The 19,744-nt window shown below is 42.3% G+C and overlaps 1 protein-coding gene across 1 annotated transcript in view; it reads right to left on the bottom strand.

Moving 5' to 3' along the window:
• Positions 1-19,744, bottom strand: part of LOC137526181 (contactin-associated protein-like 5) — a 508,827-nt gene that overhangs the window by 254,253 nt on the left and 234,830 nt on the right. Inside the window, exon 5 of the mRNA XM_068247401.1 lies at positions 12,139-12,342. Coding sequence (XP_068103502.1) covers positions 12,139-12,342 — 204 coding nt within the window. The remainder of the gene's footprint in view (positions 1-12,138; positions 12,343-19,744) is intronic.

Raw genomic sequence — 19,744 nt, 5'->3', positions numbered from 1 at the left:
TGCAGACACAGGTAGAATCTCTATCCACTCATTAGTTTGACTTTCTGCCCGGAAATCACATTTAGATGTACTGACAGGTGTAAAAATAAATACATGAATAAACTAAATAAGATGGAGAGGAAAAAAAGCAAGGTGGAAATGAAACAGAAATGTATTTCTCACAATTGAGAGTGTTCTCTTTCTCGAATGTTCTGAAACGTCATGTCATTGGCTGATAGGTTACGGCGGTGACTCATAAACTTCTGTCAATAGAGGCTTAGATGAAACAGGGAAATAGAAAAGAAATGACAATTTGTGCCAGGCGGCAGAAATCAGGACGCCGGCGGTAACATGGGGTACTTTGGGCGACGGGTCTGCGAATGTCGAAAATTACTTCTAAACTGTCATTGCTGCCCTTTCCCCCCTGGAGAATTTTCGCTATAAAGCACCAATCTTCAAAGATGACGAAAAAGTGAAGCAATAAGTAAAAGGTTGGCATGTTATGGAAGTTGTTTTATTGTTATCGTGAAGTATTTATATAGTGCAGACACATGTTTCACAGAGAGAACATCCAATAATTCATATCTAGTGATGAGAACAAATTTCGCGTAGATGTAATTCTGCATCGAAATTCGCAATAACGATGCAAAATTGTAATGCAAAATTTCAGGAAAAATCATAATTCATTTCATCTGTATTAGTAATCATTCGTAATTTCGCGTAAATTTTTTTGTTTAGTTGCTAATAGCAAAGCCCCAGTACATGCTATTGGCACCAACATTGCTACATATGTTATGGAGAATATTGAGCCAAAGTCAGAAAAATAATTTTTCAAAAAACCCTTGTAGATTTTGAGAAAATCAATTTTGAAAATGCAAAGAAAAGAGATTTTTAACCACTTAAGCTCTCAGTCGTTTTCACTTTATGCATCCGAGCAATGTTCACCTCCCATTCATTCGCCTATAACTTTATCACTACTTATCACAATGAACTGATCTATATCTTGTTTTTTCCGCCACCAATTAGGCTTTCTTTGGGGGGGGGGGTACATTTTGCTAAGAGCTACCTTACTGTAAATGCATTTTAACAGTAAGAATAAGAAAAAAACTGAAAAAATGCATTATTTCTCAGTTTTCGGCCATTATAGTTTTAAAATAATACATGCCTCCATAAAAAAACCACGTATTGTAATTGCCCATTTGTCACGGTTATTTCACCGTTTAAATTATGTCCCTATCACAATGTATAGCAACAATATTTTATTTGGAAATAAGAGAGCATTTTTTCCGTTTTGCATCCATCGCTGTTTACAAGCTTATAAAAAAATATATAGAAATATTTCATCTTTACATAGATGTTTAAATAGTTTAGACCCTTAGGTAAATATTTATGTGTTTTTTTTTTTCAGTGTAATGTTTTTTTTTTGTTTTTCTTTTATTAAACATTTTATGTGGGTATTTTTGGGAGGGTGGGAAGTGAATAGTGTTTTATTTAGGGAAATATTTGTGTAATGTAATTTTTTTTACTTTTTAGATGTAGTTTTACTCTTTGGCCACAAGACGGCAACCTCGAGTTTGTTTACATGACATCACTCTAAGCGTACAATGTACGCTTACAGGGACATAGAGTCAGAAAAAGCGAAGTTTCCGAGAGAAGCTGTCGCTTTTTCTGCGGGGGAGAGGAATCAGTGATCAGGCACCATAGCCCAATTCATTGATTCCTGGGCTACCGAATCCGCGGCCGGGAGTGCGCGTGTCCACCTTGACATTTTTATACGTCAAGGAGGACAAAGTGGTTAAACTGTCATTTTTTTCTAAGTTTAAAAACCATTTTTTCTTTGCATTTTTAAAACTGATTTTCTCAAAAACAACAAGTTCTTTTTGAAAAAAAAACAAAACTGTGTTTATTACTTGTGCCCACTATTCTCCATGACATATGTAGTAGTTTTGGTGACGATAGCGCGTATGGGGGCTTTGCGATTCGCCATTAAAGTCAGCATGAAATCAAGTGAAAATTACATAAACAATGTACACGAAATTATGAATGATTACACAAAATCAATTGACTTTACAAATGGTAATTACGTATAGGCGTAATTGAGAAAATTGGCAGGAAATTTTGCGTAACTGTAATTAGTTGTTTACGATCATCACTATTCACGTCAGCAACTGCCCCTTCCGCAGTAGAGATGGTACATGAGATGCAATGGATGCTGCCCTGCATGACATAGTAAGCAGTTTGGAAGTGGGCAAATCAAAGTTGGCAGGACATACTGTCACAAGCCTGAACGGAGGAACGGGGTTTGACCACAGTTTGCAGTATACAGACACTGGAACCAGGAATGAGGTGCAGAAATAATGGTTGATTGCAAATGCAGGCATACAAGCATACATGCAAGCATAAATGCAAATACCATACAAACATATGCACAGCACACAATATATACAAATAACCCGGGAAGCAGTAACAAACATATACAGCACCTGACTATCTATCTAACTAAGTGCACAATAATATATACAGGAAATATATACACAATCGCAGTACAAAGGGGATCAGGCAGAATATCAGAGTCAGCAGGATAGCAAGGTCAGCAACAGGTTATCAGAAAAGCACGGTACAAGGTATAAGGCAAAAGCAAGGTCTCAGACAGAATAAACAGGTTTGGCAACAGGAAGGCATACACAGCAGTGCTGGGCCGAAATTACGCATTAGCGTAATTACGCATCGTAATTCACTACAAATGCACCGTAAGCGTTACGTGTAAGGTTACGGTATTACGCGTAATTAATTACGCGTAGATCGCAGGGTTACGTTTTACGCGTAACAAATTACGCGTAAGACAGTAAACTCCCATTGAAATTACACAGTCTGCCGTAATCGCGTAATATTACGCTCCCGTATAATATAAAAAAGCTGCCGACTTTAAGGGTTAATAGCAAAGCCCCCTTAAGTGCTAAGAGCCTCAAATTTGGAGAATATATTAAGGAGATCAGAAGGAATAAGAGGAAAAATTTTTTTTTCAAAAAGACCTTATAGTTTTTGAGAAAATCGATGTTAAAGTTTCAAAGGAAAAATATATACATTTAAAAACCCGCCGACTTTAACGGTTAATAGCAAAGCCTGCTTAAAATTTAGGAACACCAAATTCACAGGGTATATTAAGGGGATCAGTGGGAATAAGAGGAAAAAATTTTTTTTCAAAAAGACCTTATAGTTTTTGAGAAAATCGATTTTTAAGTTTCAAGGGCGAAAATGTCTTTTAAATGCGGAAAATGTCAGTTTTTTTTGCACAGGTAACAATAGTGTTTTATTTTCATAGATTCCCCCAAGTGGGAAGAGTTTTACTTACTTCGTTCTGAGTGTGGGAAATATAAAAAAAAAACGACGTGGGGTCCCCCCTCCCAGACCTCTTTAACCCCTTGTCCCCCATGCAGACTGGGATAGCCAGAATGCGGAGCACCGGCCGCGTGGGGCTCCGCACCCTGACTATACCAGCCCGCATGGTCCATGGATTGGGGGGTCTCGGAAGGGGAGGGGCAGCCAAGCTTTCCCCTCCCCCTCCGAGCCCTTGTCCAATCCAAGGACAAGGGGCTCTTCTCCACCTCCGATGGGCGGTGGAGGTGGAGGCCGCGATTTCCTGGGGAGGGGTTCATGGTGGCATCTGGGAGTCCCCTTTAAAAAGGGGTCCCCCAGATGCCCACCCCCCTCCCAGGAGAAATGAGTATAGAGGTACTTGTAGTACCCCTTACCCATTTCCTTTAAGAGTTAAAAGTAAATAAACACACAAACACATAGAAAAAGTATTTTAATTGAACAAAAAACATAACCACGAAAAAAGTCCTTTAATATTCTTAATTAACCATTAATACTTACCTGTCCCTTTAAAAGCCAGTTCCCACGCAATATCCTCGGAAATATACTAATCAGTTACAATGTAACAAAGTTATTACAATGTAACAACTTTGTTACTTTGTAACACCACCGCACCCGACATCACTCGCCGCTCACCCGCCGGCCGCCGCATACACTCTAAGTCCCCGCCGGCTCCCGCCGTCCACTCCGCCCACACCTGTCACCCATATACATGCTGGCACCCATGGGTGCCAGCATGTATATAGGTGACATGTGGGAGAGGCGGGGAGGGCAGCGGAGCCGGCGGGGACTTAGCGTCCCTTCACCCGACAGAGCTCTGAGCTATATTAGCTCAGAGCTCTCCAAAGCATCTTTGTATTTGGGCTCCAAGGAGCCCCATTGGTCCTTAGCAGACCAATGGGGTTCCTTCAAATCAGAAGGAACCCCATTGGTCTGCTAAGGACCAATGGGGCTCCTTGGAGCCCAAATACAAAGATGCTTAGAGAGCTCTGAGCTATAGCTCAGAGCTCTGTCGGGTCCTGCAGCGCAGACGTGGCGGCGGCGGCGGCGGTGAGTGACGTCGGGTGCGGTGGTGTTACAATGTAACAAAGTTGTTACATTGAATAACTTTGTTACATTGTAACTGATTAGTATATTTCCGAGGATATTGCGTGGGAACTGGCTTTTAAAGGGACAGGTAAGTATTAATGGTTAATTAAGAATATTAAAGGACTTTTTTCGTGGTTATGTTTTTTGTTCAATTAAAATACTTTTTCTATGTGTTTGTGTGTTTATTTACTTTTAACTCTTAAAGGAAATGGGTAAGGGGTACTACAAGTACCTCTATACTCATTTCTCCTGGGAGGGGGGTGGGCATCTGGGGGACCCCTTTTTAAAGGGGACTCCCAGATGCCACCATGAACCCCTCCCCAGGAAATCGCGGCCTCCACCTCCACCGCCCATCGGAGGTGGAGAAGAGCCCCTTGTCCTTGGATTGGACAAGGGCTCGGAGGGGGAGGGGAAAGCTTGGCTGCCCCTCCCCTTCCGAGACCCCCCAATCCATGGACCATGCGGGCTGGTATAGTCAGGGTGCGGAGCCCCACGCGGCCGGTGCTCCGCATTCTGGCTATCCCAGTCTGCATGGGGGACAAGGGGTTAAAGAGGTCTGGGAGGGGGGACCCCACGTCGTTTTTTTTTTATATTTCCCACACTCAGAACGAAGTAAGTAAAACTCTTCCCACTTGGGGGAATCTATGAAAATAAAACACTATTGTTACCTGTGCAAAAAAAACTGACATTTTCCGCATTTAAAAGACATTTTCGCCCTTGAAACTTAAAAATCGATTTTCTCAAAAACTATAAGGTCTTTTTGAAAAAAAATTTTTTCCTCTTATTCCCACTGATCCCCTTAATATACCCTGTGAATTTGGTGTTCCTAAATTTTAAGCAGGCTTTGCTATTAACCGTTAAAGTCGGCGGGTTTTTAAATGTATATATTTTTCCTTTGAAACTTTAACATCGATTTTCTCAAAAACTATAAGGTCTTTTTGAAAAAAAATTTTTCCTCTTATTCCTTCTGATCTCCTTAATATATTCTCCAAATTTGAGGCTCTTAGCACTTAAGGGGGCTTTGCTATTAACCCTTAAAGTCGGCGGCTACCTAACATTGATCCATGCGTCAACTTTTCCGCTTGGCAGCATGACCTTACGCATTAATTGCTAGCAGGATTTTACGCGTAAGCCTATAACGTAATAACCTGCACTACGGTATACTTACGCGTAATTGCGTAAGTGCTATGCGTAATTATGGACATGTACCGAAATTTACTGTCTATGCCGTAAGCGTAATTTCGTAATGCGTAATAGCGTAAAATTACGCGTAATGATCCGTAAGCGTAGCTTTCTCCATTACGACCAGCACTGATACACAGGAATCAGGGCAAGGAACAGGAACCAGGGTGTCCAGAAACTCAGACCTGGGAGCTCAAAGTTCTGGCAATTAGCAGGGGAAAGAGGCAGTCCTTAAAGAGAAACTCCAACCTAGAATTGAACTTTATCCCAATCAGTAGCTGATACCCCCTTTTACATGAGAAATATAATGGTTTTCTCAAACAGACCATCAGGGGGCGCTGTATGACTGATTTTGTGCTGAAACCCCTCCCACAAGAAATAAAATGGAAAAAACTGAGAGCCCAATATAGTGTAGTATGTATTGGAATAGGTAGGGTAAATTAACAGGTAAGTATTATACTCACAAACATGGGTTGCCGTCCAGGCAACCACTATATAGGCAGGTGGGGAGATTAGACCTGTCCCCACTCAGGATTAAGATGTCACTCTCTGAAAGAAAAAAAAGGGTGCAGCACCCTTCCACCCAGGGTGAAAAACTCGATATAGCGAAGTACAGAGGCGCCAATAGGATAAAACACACTAAAAGGTTTAAAAATATTCGAGTGATGGTGGTGGACCAACCAACCCAAAACAGACTCGATGCTGTCACTTAAGTCAAAAACAATTTATTTACATACTCCAAGAACAACTGCAACGCGTTTCACGGGCAAGATCCCGCTTCTTCAGGCATTAAACAACAGGTGTATCACACTACAATGCAAATGACAGAGATAACACCAAATCAGAACGCTGCATATGTACACATGTAAATGGAACATTAATGATATTGGTATAATATATTGCTTAGTCTAATTGACATTTCAGTGATTGTAAAATATATCCTTACATATCCAACAGTGTGTGTGGGCATATTGTGCCAAGGGTAGGGTGGGTTATGGCAGTGAGTGGAGTGGAAAGGCTCTACTGTGGGGCAGAGCGAGGGAACAAAATGTCTATCAAACCGTGTTGTAACAGGTGGGGAAGTTCAAAGGATAGAGAGAGGAAAAACGAAAGATCCTAGGCTTATGGTAGATTGCAGGTTATTCGCATAGCGGAGAGAAAAGTGAGGTGAATCATTAATCAGACCCGTATGGGGAACAAAAATTATGAAGTTGCTTACCAGCTCTAGGTCCCGATAAAGTTTGGCACCTCTGTGCTCATCTGCCCGCTTAGGACCTGTTAAATAGCCGGAAGTAAATTGATCGGTGGGGTCTAGGTTGAGGAGTGGGCGTGGTGGCTGGCTGGGCTGCCTGGCCAATAGTAATGGCGAGGAGGTGGGGAGTGGGAGGGGGAGATGGTCTAACATGGTGGAGTGGGATGTATCTAATTTCGCGGAGGGGACGGCATGTGACTTAAGTGACAGCATCGAGTCTATTTTGGGTTGGTTGGTCCACCACCACCACCCGAATATTTTTAAACCTTTTAGTGTGTTTTATCCTATTGGCGCCTCTGTACTTCGCTATACCCTCCCACAAGAAGCTCTGGGTACCGCGGTACTCTGGGCAAACTGCCACAATGTAATAATGTTCACAGACAGGAATTAGCTGTTTACAGCTGTCTCTAACAGCCAAAACAGCTAGGAGCAGCTACATCACCGGCCCACAGTAACAATGCCACCATGTAATAAATGTCAGAATGTAAATCAGGGAGAGGAAAGATTTTACAATGAGCAAACACTGACTAAATCATTTATCCATAATTATGGTAAAAAATGAAGCACTTTTTTTACTACATTATTTTCACTGGAGTTCCTCTTTAAAAAGTCCAAGTGATAACAGGATGCATGTGATAAGTTGCAGAAAATAAGGGCTGCTCACAGTCTACAGAGCCCTCTGCTGGTGGCACAGTGAAAGTCCCGGCAGTCCATGCAAATGCTGCCACCAGCAGGCAGGAAAAGATTATGCGTGGTTTCTGACACATACATTTGAGCCGCCAGGCTGCCGAACATAGAAATGTTATTGTTATTCGCATTGCATTTGTGCGCAAACTGGAATTATTAGTATCTGATTGGCCATCTATATACAGAAGTCTTGATGATTAGGGCCAAGAGCCCACCAAGAGCCCACTATGGTGAAGTATGTATTCAATCCAAGGATATCTTATAGTACATAGAATGGGGTGATACTCAAAAACATAGGTCATCTCAAAGGCAACCTCTCTATATTCAGGTAGGGGGGACAAGCCCCATCCTACTCACCCGGTTAAGAAGACATGCTCTGTAGTAAACTGGAAGCAAGAGGTAACACCCCTTCACCAAGGAACAATCAGTAAAACAGAGACACCAACAACAATGAAATACACTTAAAGATACTCTGTAACAAAATGTTCTTCCTTATTTCTTCTATCCTATAAGTTCCTATACCTGTTCTAATGTGGTCTGGAATACTGCAGCCTTTCCTAGTTGCACAGTGGCTGTATTATCTCTGTTATATAATCTAATCTTCTTTCCTCTGATGGCTTTGTCAGGCTCAGGCACTTAGGCTGGAATGTGCTCGTCTGCTTGTGATAGGATAGAAGCTATACACACCCTTATCTGAGCCTATCACAAGCTTTTAGCAGCCATGTCTTTTGTTTGTAAACACTGCCTAAAACTGGCAATTACAAGCCAGGATTGCAGCAGGGAGAGGCAGAAACAGCACAGAGGGGCCCAGGAGAACATAATGAATAGAATGGTATGCTTTTTATTGTAAGAATTTTAGAGTACAGATTCTCTTTAAAACAGTTTCATAGGTGGAAGGTATACACTTACATCCAAAAGAAGGACACTAATGTTCTTATTCAAAGACAAAACAGCTTTATTATTTATCTCACAGTGCTCACAGATGTCCATTTGCAGACACTCCTATATTTTTGCCTGAAGAAGCAGGTTTTTCCTGCAAAATGCATCACATGAGGAATTTTATCCAAATAAAGCTGTTTTGATTGAGAATGAGACCATTAGTGTCCTTCTTTTGGAGGTAAGTTCACCACTACGTCTTTTTTAAACAGTTTTTAGGTCTTATTCACATCTAAAAATGAAAACGCAAGTATTTTGCATTTTTGTGTGCGTTTTTTTTAGCGCCTCCCAATGCTCCACTGCAGGCTGCGCTTTTGTTTTTTCATTCACACCCTCACACGTTAGGAAGTGAACTCTTTGAATCAGAAAATAATAAATACAATGTATTTATTCTTAAAATTCGCGAACGCAATTGCTACACAAAGTGATTTTGTGAGCATTTTGCATTTTTCCTATACCTACCATTATAGCAAAGATGCCCAAAAAATGATACAGGCCCCGTTTGCTGAGCGGATCGAAAATGAACCGCTCAGATGAGAACTCTCTCATTGAGATTCATTGCACAAGCGTTTTGTGGGCGAGTTTGAAAATCACCTGCGCTTGAAAAATGGGAAAAAAACGCCCTTAGTATGAATGAGCCCCTAGTGTGTTTTGTTTTGTGTTGGAAATTTTTGTTCCAAAATGTAAGTGCTGGTTTGATGAGGAGAGTCTGCCTCTCACTTTAAAGGGATACTGTAAGGGGGTCGGGGGAAAATGAGTTGAACTTACACAGGGCTACTAATGGTCCCCCGCAGACATCCTGTGCCCGCGCAGCCACTCACCGATGCTCCGGCCCCGCCTCCGGGTCACTTCTGGAATTTCAGACTTTAAAGTCTGAAAACCACTGCGGCTGCGTTGCTGTGTCCTCGATCCCGCTGATGTCACCAGGAGCGTATTGCATAGGCCCAGTATGGTCTGTGGCTGCGCCGTGCGCTCCTGGTGACATCAGCGGGAGTGAGGACACAGCAATGCAGGCGCAGTGGTTTTCAGACTTTAAAGTCTGAAATTCCACAAGTGAACCGGAGGCGGGGCCAGAGCATCGGTGAGTGGCTGCGTGGGCACAGGATGTCTGCAGGGGACTATTAGAAGCCCCGGGTAAGTTCAACTCATTTTCCCCCGACCCCCCTAGAGTATCCCTTTAACTTCCCTGATAAATACTCAGGAAAAGGAACTAATTTATAAAACAGACTTGATCTAAATCTGTCACCTGCCAGGCGCTATATCCTGATTAACTGAGCAAGGCGCCCCAGTCTCTATGGGAAAACAATTAGTCAAGACTGTGTACAGTAAGTTTAAAAGCAGGATTACAGGCGTCTCCAGAGGGTCCATCCTTAAGATTTGGAATGATGAAAAACAAATATCAGCCACCTGTTTTTTCTCTAGCCGTGTCTGAGGAATCCAGAATTCATTAATGTGGTAGCTGTTTACACTTACGTCAAGATCAAAATGCCCGGGAGGGCTTTGAGTTCTCGTGTTTCATATTTCTCTGTAATGTAACTTTTTTTCCAATATGTTGCAGAACAATTTACCCGACTGAACAGAAGAATGCTGGATTTTGTAGCTCCTGCTTCTGTGTGTTGTATTCCCAATAAGAAAGAGGGTCATCATTTTCTCTGCGTTGTAAAAAAAAAGCTACTTTGTGATCCATCTGGGGTAATAGTCAGAAAGGCCCACTTACATGGGCAAAAGATTAGGGCTGGATTTCTGGAAAGGTCACAAAGGCCAGGTCAAACCCGTAGAGAAAAAAATAAACAAAGGGAGACCGGTAGCCCAATCTGGCGTATTATCGTAGGTGGAAGAATGAAGAGTTTAAAGACAAACTCCGATCAAAGAATTGAACTTTATCCTAATCAGTAGCTGATAGCCCCTTTTACATGAGAAATCTATTCCTTTTCACAAAAAGACCATTAGGGGGCGCTGTATGACTGATATTGTGGTGAAACCCCTCTCACAAGAAACTCTGAGGGCCGTGGTACTCCTGGCAGTTTCCTGTCTGTGAACCTTGTGGCATTGTGGGAAATAGCTGTTTACAACTGTTTTCAACTGCCAAAAAAGAATGCAGCAGCTACATCACCTGCCAACAGTAAAAATGTCACCGTGTGATAAATGTCGGAATGTAAATCGGGGAGAGGAAAGATTGTACAACGGGCAAACACTGACTAAATCATTTATACATAATTATTGTAAAAATGAAGCACTTTTTTTAATTACATTATTTTCACTGGAGTTCCTCTCTAAGTGCGTATAGTTATACTCACAAAGTTGGGTTGCAGAGAGAGGCAACCGCTCTACAACAGCATGTGGAGAAGTACCGTCTCCATGTATGTGTTGGGTGAAGGTCACAGCTCTTTAAAAAGACCTTGAAGTGGTTGACTCCCCTGGCAAATGGTGGTTAAAAGATAGTGAAATGGTAGGAGGCGCTCAAACAGATGCAATATGTGTGGATAATAGTATAACTTCTATATTGTTATATAATATAAATTCAGGCGCCAAGAACAGGAACTCTGCTATCTTAAGCACTGTACTCGACCCGAGGAAGCGGATTACGCTGTGAAATGCGTTGTATTTTTTAAGTGCCCAATAAATTTCCTTTTTTACGAAGCCCTACTGAATTTTTAAGGTAAGACCAATTTATATTATCTAACAATATAGAAGTTATACTATCATCCACACATATTGCATCTGTTAAGGTGCCTCCTATTATTTCGCTATCACAAAGGCCAGGGCCTTGGGCTGCTGCAGCCCAACAGGGCACCTGAACATGAAAGAGGGGTTGCTACCTATGTAAGAGAAGGCTGAAAATGAGGTTCTCTCATGAAGCAAGGTGAAACATTTGCATCAGATGCAGAGATTACAGAGGCAGCATGTTTGTACTGTGTTTACACTGACAGCATGCAGTCAGAGTAGTAGGAGAAGCAAGAGGAGAGCAAGGTAAAGAGGTCATCAATGGGGAAAGGCAGCTTGTTGTGCTGTGAGAGGAGTCTGACAGTGAGTAAGGAGGGGGAAGGCAGAAGAGCAGCAGGAGGTCGCACTGCTGTCCTGACTCCTGAATGAAAATAAATTGAATGGCTGAGGGTGAGCAGTTTGTTAGTCATAGACTCACAGCCAGTTATAGTTACCTGTTCCGCATGGCTTCTTCTCTTCCTCCACCGGCGGCTCTCCTCTGAACTTCCGACTGTTCTTCTGCGACCCGATAACATCTGATCATACAATATGACATGTGATCAGGATTCAGGAGACCATGCCAGCATTACAGCACCACCTGATGGTGGAAGAGGGGTGATGGAGTAGATGGAAGATGGAACCATTGGGTAGCGCTGTAATGCTGACATGGTTACCTTGATCTCCATAATGGAGGAAGAAGAAGCTGATCTAGCCATCTGGACAGGTAACTATGAAAGTTCCCTGCCAGTTGCTCTGCATACCCTGCCGAGCCTGCCAGGCTGGGAGAGGCACACCTCCCCATAGGCGGGAAAAATTCGACCCTGCTGTCAAAAAAAGTTTTACTTTTGTTTAGCTGTTTCTCTTATAATGAACAAAACATATAAGCCTGCAACAGCAATTTCCTGGGAGATATTAATTAAGAGTAAAGTGCATACCCAGGTTAATGGAGAGAGACAATCTCCCTTTCTGTAGCTCCAGCGTTATATAATCCCCGCGTTGTCCTTCTCCGTGAAACAAGACTCCATCACTCTGCATGCTCTTGAACTTCAGGGAGATGACATCTTTATAGGTGGTCATCAGTTTCTGATTGAACCTGTAGAGGAGGGAGCTCCTGCCATCAAAGTCCGCCACGTCCGATTCTAGATTAGGAGACAAACAAAGAGGCCATTGAGAATCAGTCGCGTAAGCAGACAAGCAAGGTCAATGATAATGCTTCTCACTGTTGGCGTCAACATGAGGGCTATCATAATGGACAATATTGGGACAACATAGCCGTTCTTCATGGAACTGAATACAGTGGCGATTACCTTAAAGAATAACACACTGAAATGACATTTTGTTCCCGTGCTGGACTTGTTTGCCGTTGGCACAACTAGTTCCGTTCAAGAAAACAAACTCATGTTCTAAATACATCGTACTATTCGGCCAACTGACTTCAAACTACTTGGAACGTTCTAAAGTTCAACAGTACTATAAAAAGTACATTGGAATTCCATAATTTAGTCATCAATACTTTTGTGAAGGTTCCCTTTTGTACATGATGTCACAGTATACTCAAGTTATAAATAAGGTAGCTTTAACTGGACCCATATTTGTGCTCTTCAAAATATTTTGCCACTCTTACCAAGAAAGAGTTAATTCACAGAAGATAAAGCAGATGCTTAAAAACATTTACAAAAAATAAATAAAAATGTATATTTTTAGGCACATAAGACAGTCTGAACTATAAGATGCACCCAGGTTTAAAGGGCAAAAACCAGGGGAAAAAAATATACTAAACCTGGTGAGTCCATGGTCCAGGGGCGTCATGTAGATATTCTACCCTAATTATCGTGTCCTTCTTGTAACTCATGTGTCCTCCTCTGTCCCTCATGTGTTATCTTGTGTCCCCCATGTTTCTCATGTGTCCCCCTGTTTCTCCCATGTGTCCCACATGTGCCCCCTTCTGTTCCTCATGTGTGCCCTTCTGTCTTTCATGTGTGCTCTTCTGTCCCCCATGTCTCCTCCACTGCCCCGTGTCATCCTCCACTTCCCCCATATAAATGAAAGCAGCCAGCGTGGTTCGCAAGATCCATTGGAGCCCACGGCAATCAGATACCTCTCCCTCATGGTTTCCATAGTGCTTGTAGCATGTAATGACGTCATCAGCAGAAACCAGAACTAGGGAAACAGTGAGGGAGAGAGGATCTAATGGATTAGGTGAGGGACACGCTGGCTGTTTTTATTGATACGGGGGGAGTGGACGACAACACGAGGGGCAGAGGAGGGCACAGGGGGATATTACAGGGAGTCCCCAACATCATGGTGGGTCAGTGGTTCGTTTCGGTGGGAGTTTGTAAGTCGGGGACTCCCTTTATTTGGAATATAAAATGCAGTAACTTTTTCTACCCATTTTGGAGGGAGTAAAAGTGTGTCTTATATGCCGAAAAATACAGTATATATTACATCATGCAACTGAATATTTTTTTTGGAGACAGGTTTGCATTGTTGTAATGCTTTGCCATGGTTTTCTCCTAGCTGCTATTTTCACAATAAAATATGGGTCGCGGTCTTTTATCTACTCTACAAATAAATGCTAAGTTGTATATCTTCAGGAAAGTATTTGTGGATTCATAAACTTGACACTCTAATAGATAGTTCCCCTTTAAAGTCCCCCTTTTGAAGTTCTCCTATAAACACATTCTATTCACTGGAAAAGCTGCAACAAATATGCGCAATTCACCTTTACAACAATGAAATATCTGGCAGTCATGATTTCATACATTCCTGAGTTATGTTTCTAGCCCTACCGTGAATGTTGCCACAAGTCGCTGTTATTATTTTAACCTGCGTAGTCATTTTCATCAACAAATCACCTCGTCTCATTACGAGGTTGTGTTTCCTTGCAGACAATAGATGTTCTTCAAAAGAACCATCAAATTACCATCCTGGCTCCTTGCCCACCCTTCTACATAATTAGAAAACTAGAGCTATCTCCGAATCAAAGCAGGAGCTACCGCGGCTGATTGCCTGACAAGCTTAAGAGAATCTTCTTCTGCCTTTCATGTCTCCGGGAAAATGTCAGGAAAAATAAGCTTGTGCATAAAACAGAATGATCTGAATCCGTCACTCGCCAGCCGCTACCTCCCGTTTAATTGAGCAGCATGCCCCCATTTCTAAGGATAAACAATTAGAGAGAACACTATCTACGGTAAGTTTGACAACCAGATTACTGGCCTCCCTCGAGGGTCCACCCTTAGCCAGAAGAAAAGTAAATACCAGCCACCTGTTCTTCCGACCCTATCTGAGGACTCCACACTTCATTTATGTATTAGTTGTTTACGAATTTCTCAAAATCCAAAATACCCCACGGGGGCCTCGGGTTCTGCTGTTTTATATTCCTCTATAATGTTTTTCTTTCTTTCCCAATATGCTGCCGACTGCTCCACCTGATTGCACAGCTCCTGCATATTCCCAGGACAGAGAACGATAACGATTTTTCATGCCATGTACAAGCTTTCCAGAGGTCCATCTGGGGAAACAGCCTTGAAGGGCCACTCGCAGCCACCAAACAACAGGTGCTCACAGGGCAACATATGTTGGCCTCTCATAAGTTACGAGTTCCAGAGAAATGAACAGCCTGGTCTCGCTGCCTCAGTTGCTCGATTGATTTGAGCAGCTGTTATTAAAAATTATTTGTTTGTGTAAGTCGGCAGGCCGAAGAGAAGTCCTCTCCTCTTCCTCCGGCTGGCTTGTATGTAGTGGTTTCCTGGTGTATTTTTTATTAGAATTTTTTTTAGTTATTATGTTCTTTTAGGCCTCTGGCAAGCAGAGCGACACTAGGGAGAAGATGGAGAACTTTGCTGATTCTCTTTTCAATATATTTATTTTATTTGTTATGTCTTTCTTACAGATTCCTTTATTTCACCCATTTCTTCCCCCCCAGGGCACAGGAATTGTCCCACTCCTGTCTATATTTAGTTGTAGAAAAAAAAGTAAGAGAAAAAAAACTAGCTACATTAAAAATACCTCGTTTTCCAGGCAACAGGTTCTGAAAGTGTGAACAGAGCTTACAAAAAAAACCAGTACAATTTAAAGAGGAACTGTAATCAAGGGTTGAACTTCATCCCAATCAGTAGCTGATACCCCCTTTCCCATGAGAAATCTTTACCTTTTCTCGAATAGATCATCAGAGGGGTCTGTGTGGCTGATATTGTGGTGAAACCCCTCCCACAATGTGATGTCATTACCATGGTGCTGACAGTTTGCTGTCTAGGAACCTTGTTGTCTTATGGTAAATTCCAATTGCCAAACGCATCTATTTGAAAAGGGTGCCTGGAAAAAAAGGGCACCTGGTGTAGCCCATATATGCCAAATTCGGCTACAAAAATGGCGCCTGGTCTAGCCTATATACCAACTTCGGCTACAAAGGGCGCCTGGTGTAGCCCATATATATGTCAAATTCGGCTACAAAGGGCGCTGTTGTAGCCCATATATGACATATAGTTGTAGTTTATAAAAAGGATGCTGTTATAGGCAAAATTTGTTGGGCTATAAAAGGGCTCCAGATATAGCTGAGAAAAGTGATTACTACGACCTAACTTCTCCCTACTCTCACACAGACCCCCCCCCCGATGGTGCTTAACCCTAAACCCTCTGGTGGTGATTAACACTAACCCCTGCCTGGTGGTGCCTAACCCTAACTCCTCCCTGCTAGTGCCTAACCCTAAGACAGGCCCTGGTGATTACTATGACCTAACTTCACCCTACTCATACAAAGAACCCTCCCCTAACCATCCCCCCCCCCCCCCCCCGGTGGTGCCTAACCCTAAGACCCTCCAGGTGTTGCCTAACCCTAAGACTTCCCTGGTGGTGCCTAACCCTAAACCCCCCTAATGGTGCCTAACCCTTAGACCCCCCCACTTGTGATGCCTAATCCTAACCCCCCCCCCCCCTGCACCCCCAAATCAAAAATCTCGGCTGTAAAAGGCTGCCTTTTTGTAGCAGAATCAAAAACCTTGTACCCGGAAAATATATGGGCTACAAAGGGGCGCCCTACTGTAGCCGAAAACCTTGTAGCCGGAAAAATATGGGCTACAAAGGGGCGCCCGCTTGTAGCCTATATCAAAACTCGGGCACCTTTTTCACCACCTTGTAGCCCATATTTCCAGAAATAACATTGATGTCTATGGAGGCGCCCTTTTCATACAGGCAGCTTAGGCGCCCTTTTCAACTGATCCCTGCCAAACAAGCAATCTCTCCCTCTGTTCATAGAACTTTCAGTAAAGAATATTCCGCACAGATCACCTGGCAGAACTAAAGATGTGACACCAGTTATACATTTCAGAATGTAAATTAGAGTGGAAAGATGTTACAATGGACGAACACTGACTAAACAATCTATAAATTAATATTGTAAAAAATAAGCAATTTTATTCATTACATTATTTTCACTGCAGTTACTCTTTAAAGGACAACTGAAGTAAGAGGTATACGGAGGCTGCCATATTCATTACCTTTTCAACATTACCAATTCTCTGGCAGCCCTGATGATCTATTTGGCTGCAGTAGCGTCCGAATAACACCTGGAACAAGCATGCAGCTAAACTTGTCAATAATATCAGAAACACCTGACCTGCTGCATGCTTGTTCAGGGTCTAGAGGTAAAAGTATTAGAGGGAGAGGATCTGCAGGACAGCCAGGCAACTGGTATTGCTTAAAAGGAAATAAATATGGCAGCCTCCTTTTTGCTCTGGTTACAGTCGTCCTTTAACACAAAGAGCTTGAGTCACTACAGTTATCACGTGTTAAAGCTTTTCACCCGCTAACCATTGTGCGCGCGTGTTGCGCGTGAAAAGTTAAGCGATCGTATGATAATTTTTATCGCACATATGGCGTTGCGCTCTCACGCGATAAGTACGATTTTCACGTGATAAAAGCATGGTCGGCGTACGTGCGACATGGAATGCGGTAGTACACTACAACATTGTATTGATTGTATGCTCACAACTACAGATTGTGCTGTATGTAGAACATTGGAATGCAGCTTAAAACACACCAAAGTACCATCAGCTTTCAAAGGCAAAAAAAAACAGCTGATAAATGTTAAAGAGGAACTCCAGCCTAAACAAACACACTGTCATTAAGTTACATTAGTTATGTTAATTAAAATAGATAGGTAATATAATCTCTTACCCACCCTGCTTTAAAAGAACAGGCAAATGTTTGATTTCATGATGGCAGCCATATTTTTGGTTGAAAGGAGGTGACAGGGAGCATGAGACACAGTTCCAACTGTCCTGTGTCCTGAGCACCTCTCCCAGTTGCTAGGCAACGTGAATAACAACATAGGAAATCCCATCATGCTCTGATGGGTGGAGCTTAGCTAAAAATGCAGCTAAAAATGATGCTTTGGTAAGAAAAACAAAGTTCTGATGCTGTGACACTGTTAAAGAAAGTCGATTTTTAGTCCGGAGGTTCACTTTAAGGAACAATCATTATTATAAACCCATGCATTATTGCATTTGGCGCGTGCAATAATTTGCGCGCCCAAAGTTCTACGCTGAGCAAAGTTTTTTATTACGTGATATCCCGCCTTTGCGCGCAAAGTCATTCGTTATCGCTCGCAAACCTTTACGCGCCTGAACTCACACGCAATAGCACTTATCACGGCTGTGATAAAGTTATCACACCTTAGTGAATCGAGCCCCAAGTATGGATATAAGACGTGTCTTTTAGATGAAGGTCGTAATAAAGAAAATGATCTCAGCGTTTCGTTTGCGGGTTCACTTCAGTTCAAGCAACAGAACATAAGCACTGATATCATTTATTAGCTGCATTTACAGATAGAGAAATGATCTGATTCAGATGATTCCTGCACTGCTGCTGTCTATTCGTGTTGCCGCCGTGCGCCATACATACGGTATATATATATATATTTCTTTCTGCATCTAAGGATATTTATTGGCTCGCCTCCCTCCTTCAGGAGTCGCTCCTAATCTACAGATAAAGCCATCATTTATCACATTATTAACCAACAAAAGCAAGCCACTTATCACCTGTTATGCACACCAACTGGCTTGCTATGGCAACAAGAAAACAATATAACAGAACTTTCTATTTAAACATGATGTGACATCGAAGGTTATACACTAAGACGAAAGAAAATAAAAACTCTCTAGGAGGGGCTAATCAGAGGTATGGGGGAATGTTGTAATGATGCCAGAGAAAGCGACTAGGGAAAAAAATAATATAAACGGCACCCAACCCCCCCCCCCCCCTAAAATCCAAAATGATAAAAACTTCAGTGAGTAAAATCAAGACTCTACCTGGTGACTGTCTCAAGACAATGGGCTTGATTCACAAAAGAGTGCTAACTGTTAGCACGGACGTTTTCGCGCGAATTTTTGCATTGCGTGCAATGATGAATTTTTGCGCGAAACGATAACGGTTTTCGTGCGCAAACGCGATTTCTTGCGTGAAATCGATATCGTTTTCACGCATAAATTCGCGTTTGCGCGTGAAAACCATTATAGTTTCGCATGAAAAATTCACGATCGCGCGCAATGCGAAAATTCGCGCAAAAACGGCCGTGCTAACAGTTAGGACTCTTTTGTGAATCAAGCCCAATATATTATAAAAATAGATAAAGAACACTTAATAGGCATTATGCGCAGTTCACAGACTGGATTTGTTTCCCCGGGTAATTAGGGATGCTCGTTCGGATTCCGCTGAAATACAATTTTGCATTTCCGATCAGAAATTGCATTTCCGCATCGGAATTCAGAAATCAGTAATGCAAGTGCGGTAGGCAGATTTTCGCTGAAATTTCCGCGGATATTTCCGCTGATTTTAACATTGATTTTCTCAAAAACTACAAGGTCTTTTTGAAAGATTTTTTTTCCTGTTGTTTCCACTCTTCTGCTTAACATACCCTGAAAATTTGGTGTTTCTAGCACCTACGGGGGCTTTGCTATTAACCGCTAAAGTCAGCAGCCATTGACTGCATTGTAAAATGCGGAAAATCTGCATTACCGATATGCGGTATGCTGTCGACTTCAGAGGTTAATAGCAAAGTCCCCATAGGAGCTAGAAACACCAAATTTTCAGGGAATGTCAAGCAGAAGAGTGAGAACAAGAGGAAAATTTTTTTTTCAAAAAGACCTTGTCGTGTTTGAGAAAATCGATGTTAAAGTTGGCTAAAATTTCCACGAAAATCAGCATCGTAATGTGGAAATCGGTAGCGGAAAGCAGAATCGGTAGCATTAATCTGCAATGACAGAAAGCTGATTTTCCACGGAAGCAGAAATTGAAATTTCAGACCATCTCTACGGGTAATGAAAGGACACCTGGAGTAAGAGGGAGTTGGAGGCAGCCATACTTATTCCCTTTTACTCAATGCCAGTTGTCTGGCAGTTCTTCTGGTTTCTTTGGCCGTTTGTGGCGGCCTCCGTACACTATTATGGAGACAGGCGAACTTCAAAACTTTCAAGGCATCTCTGCAGCCACAATGTCTTTAAAAAAGGTGAAAAAAGTGTGCCAAAACCTGGACAGTGGCACACG

Source organism: Hyperolius riggenbachi, chromosome 7, assembly GCF_040937935.1.
Source record: "Hyperolius riggenbachi isolate aHypRig1 chromosome 7, aHypRig1.pri, whole genome shotgun sequence".
Taxonomy (NCBI): Eukaryota; Metazoa; Chordata; class Amphibia; order Anura; family Hyperoliidae; genus Hyperolius; species Hyperolius riggenbachi.
Note: the sequence above shows the minus strand (reverse complement) of the source record. Positions and strands in the feature narration are given on the sequence as shown.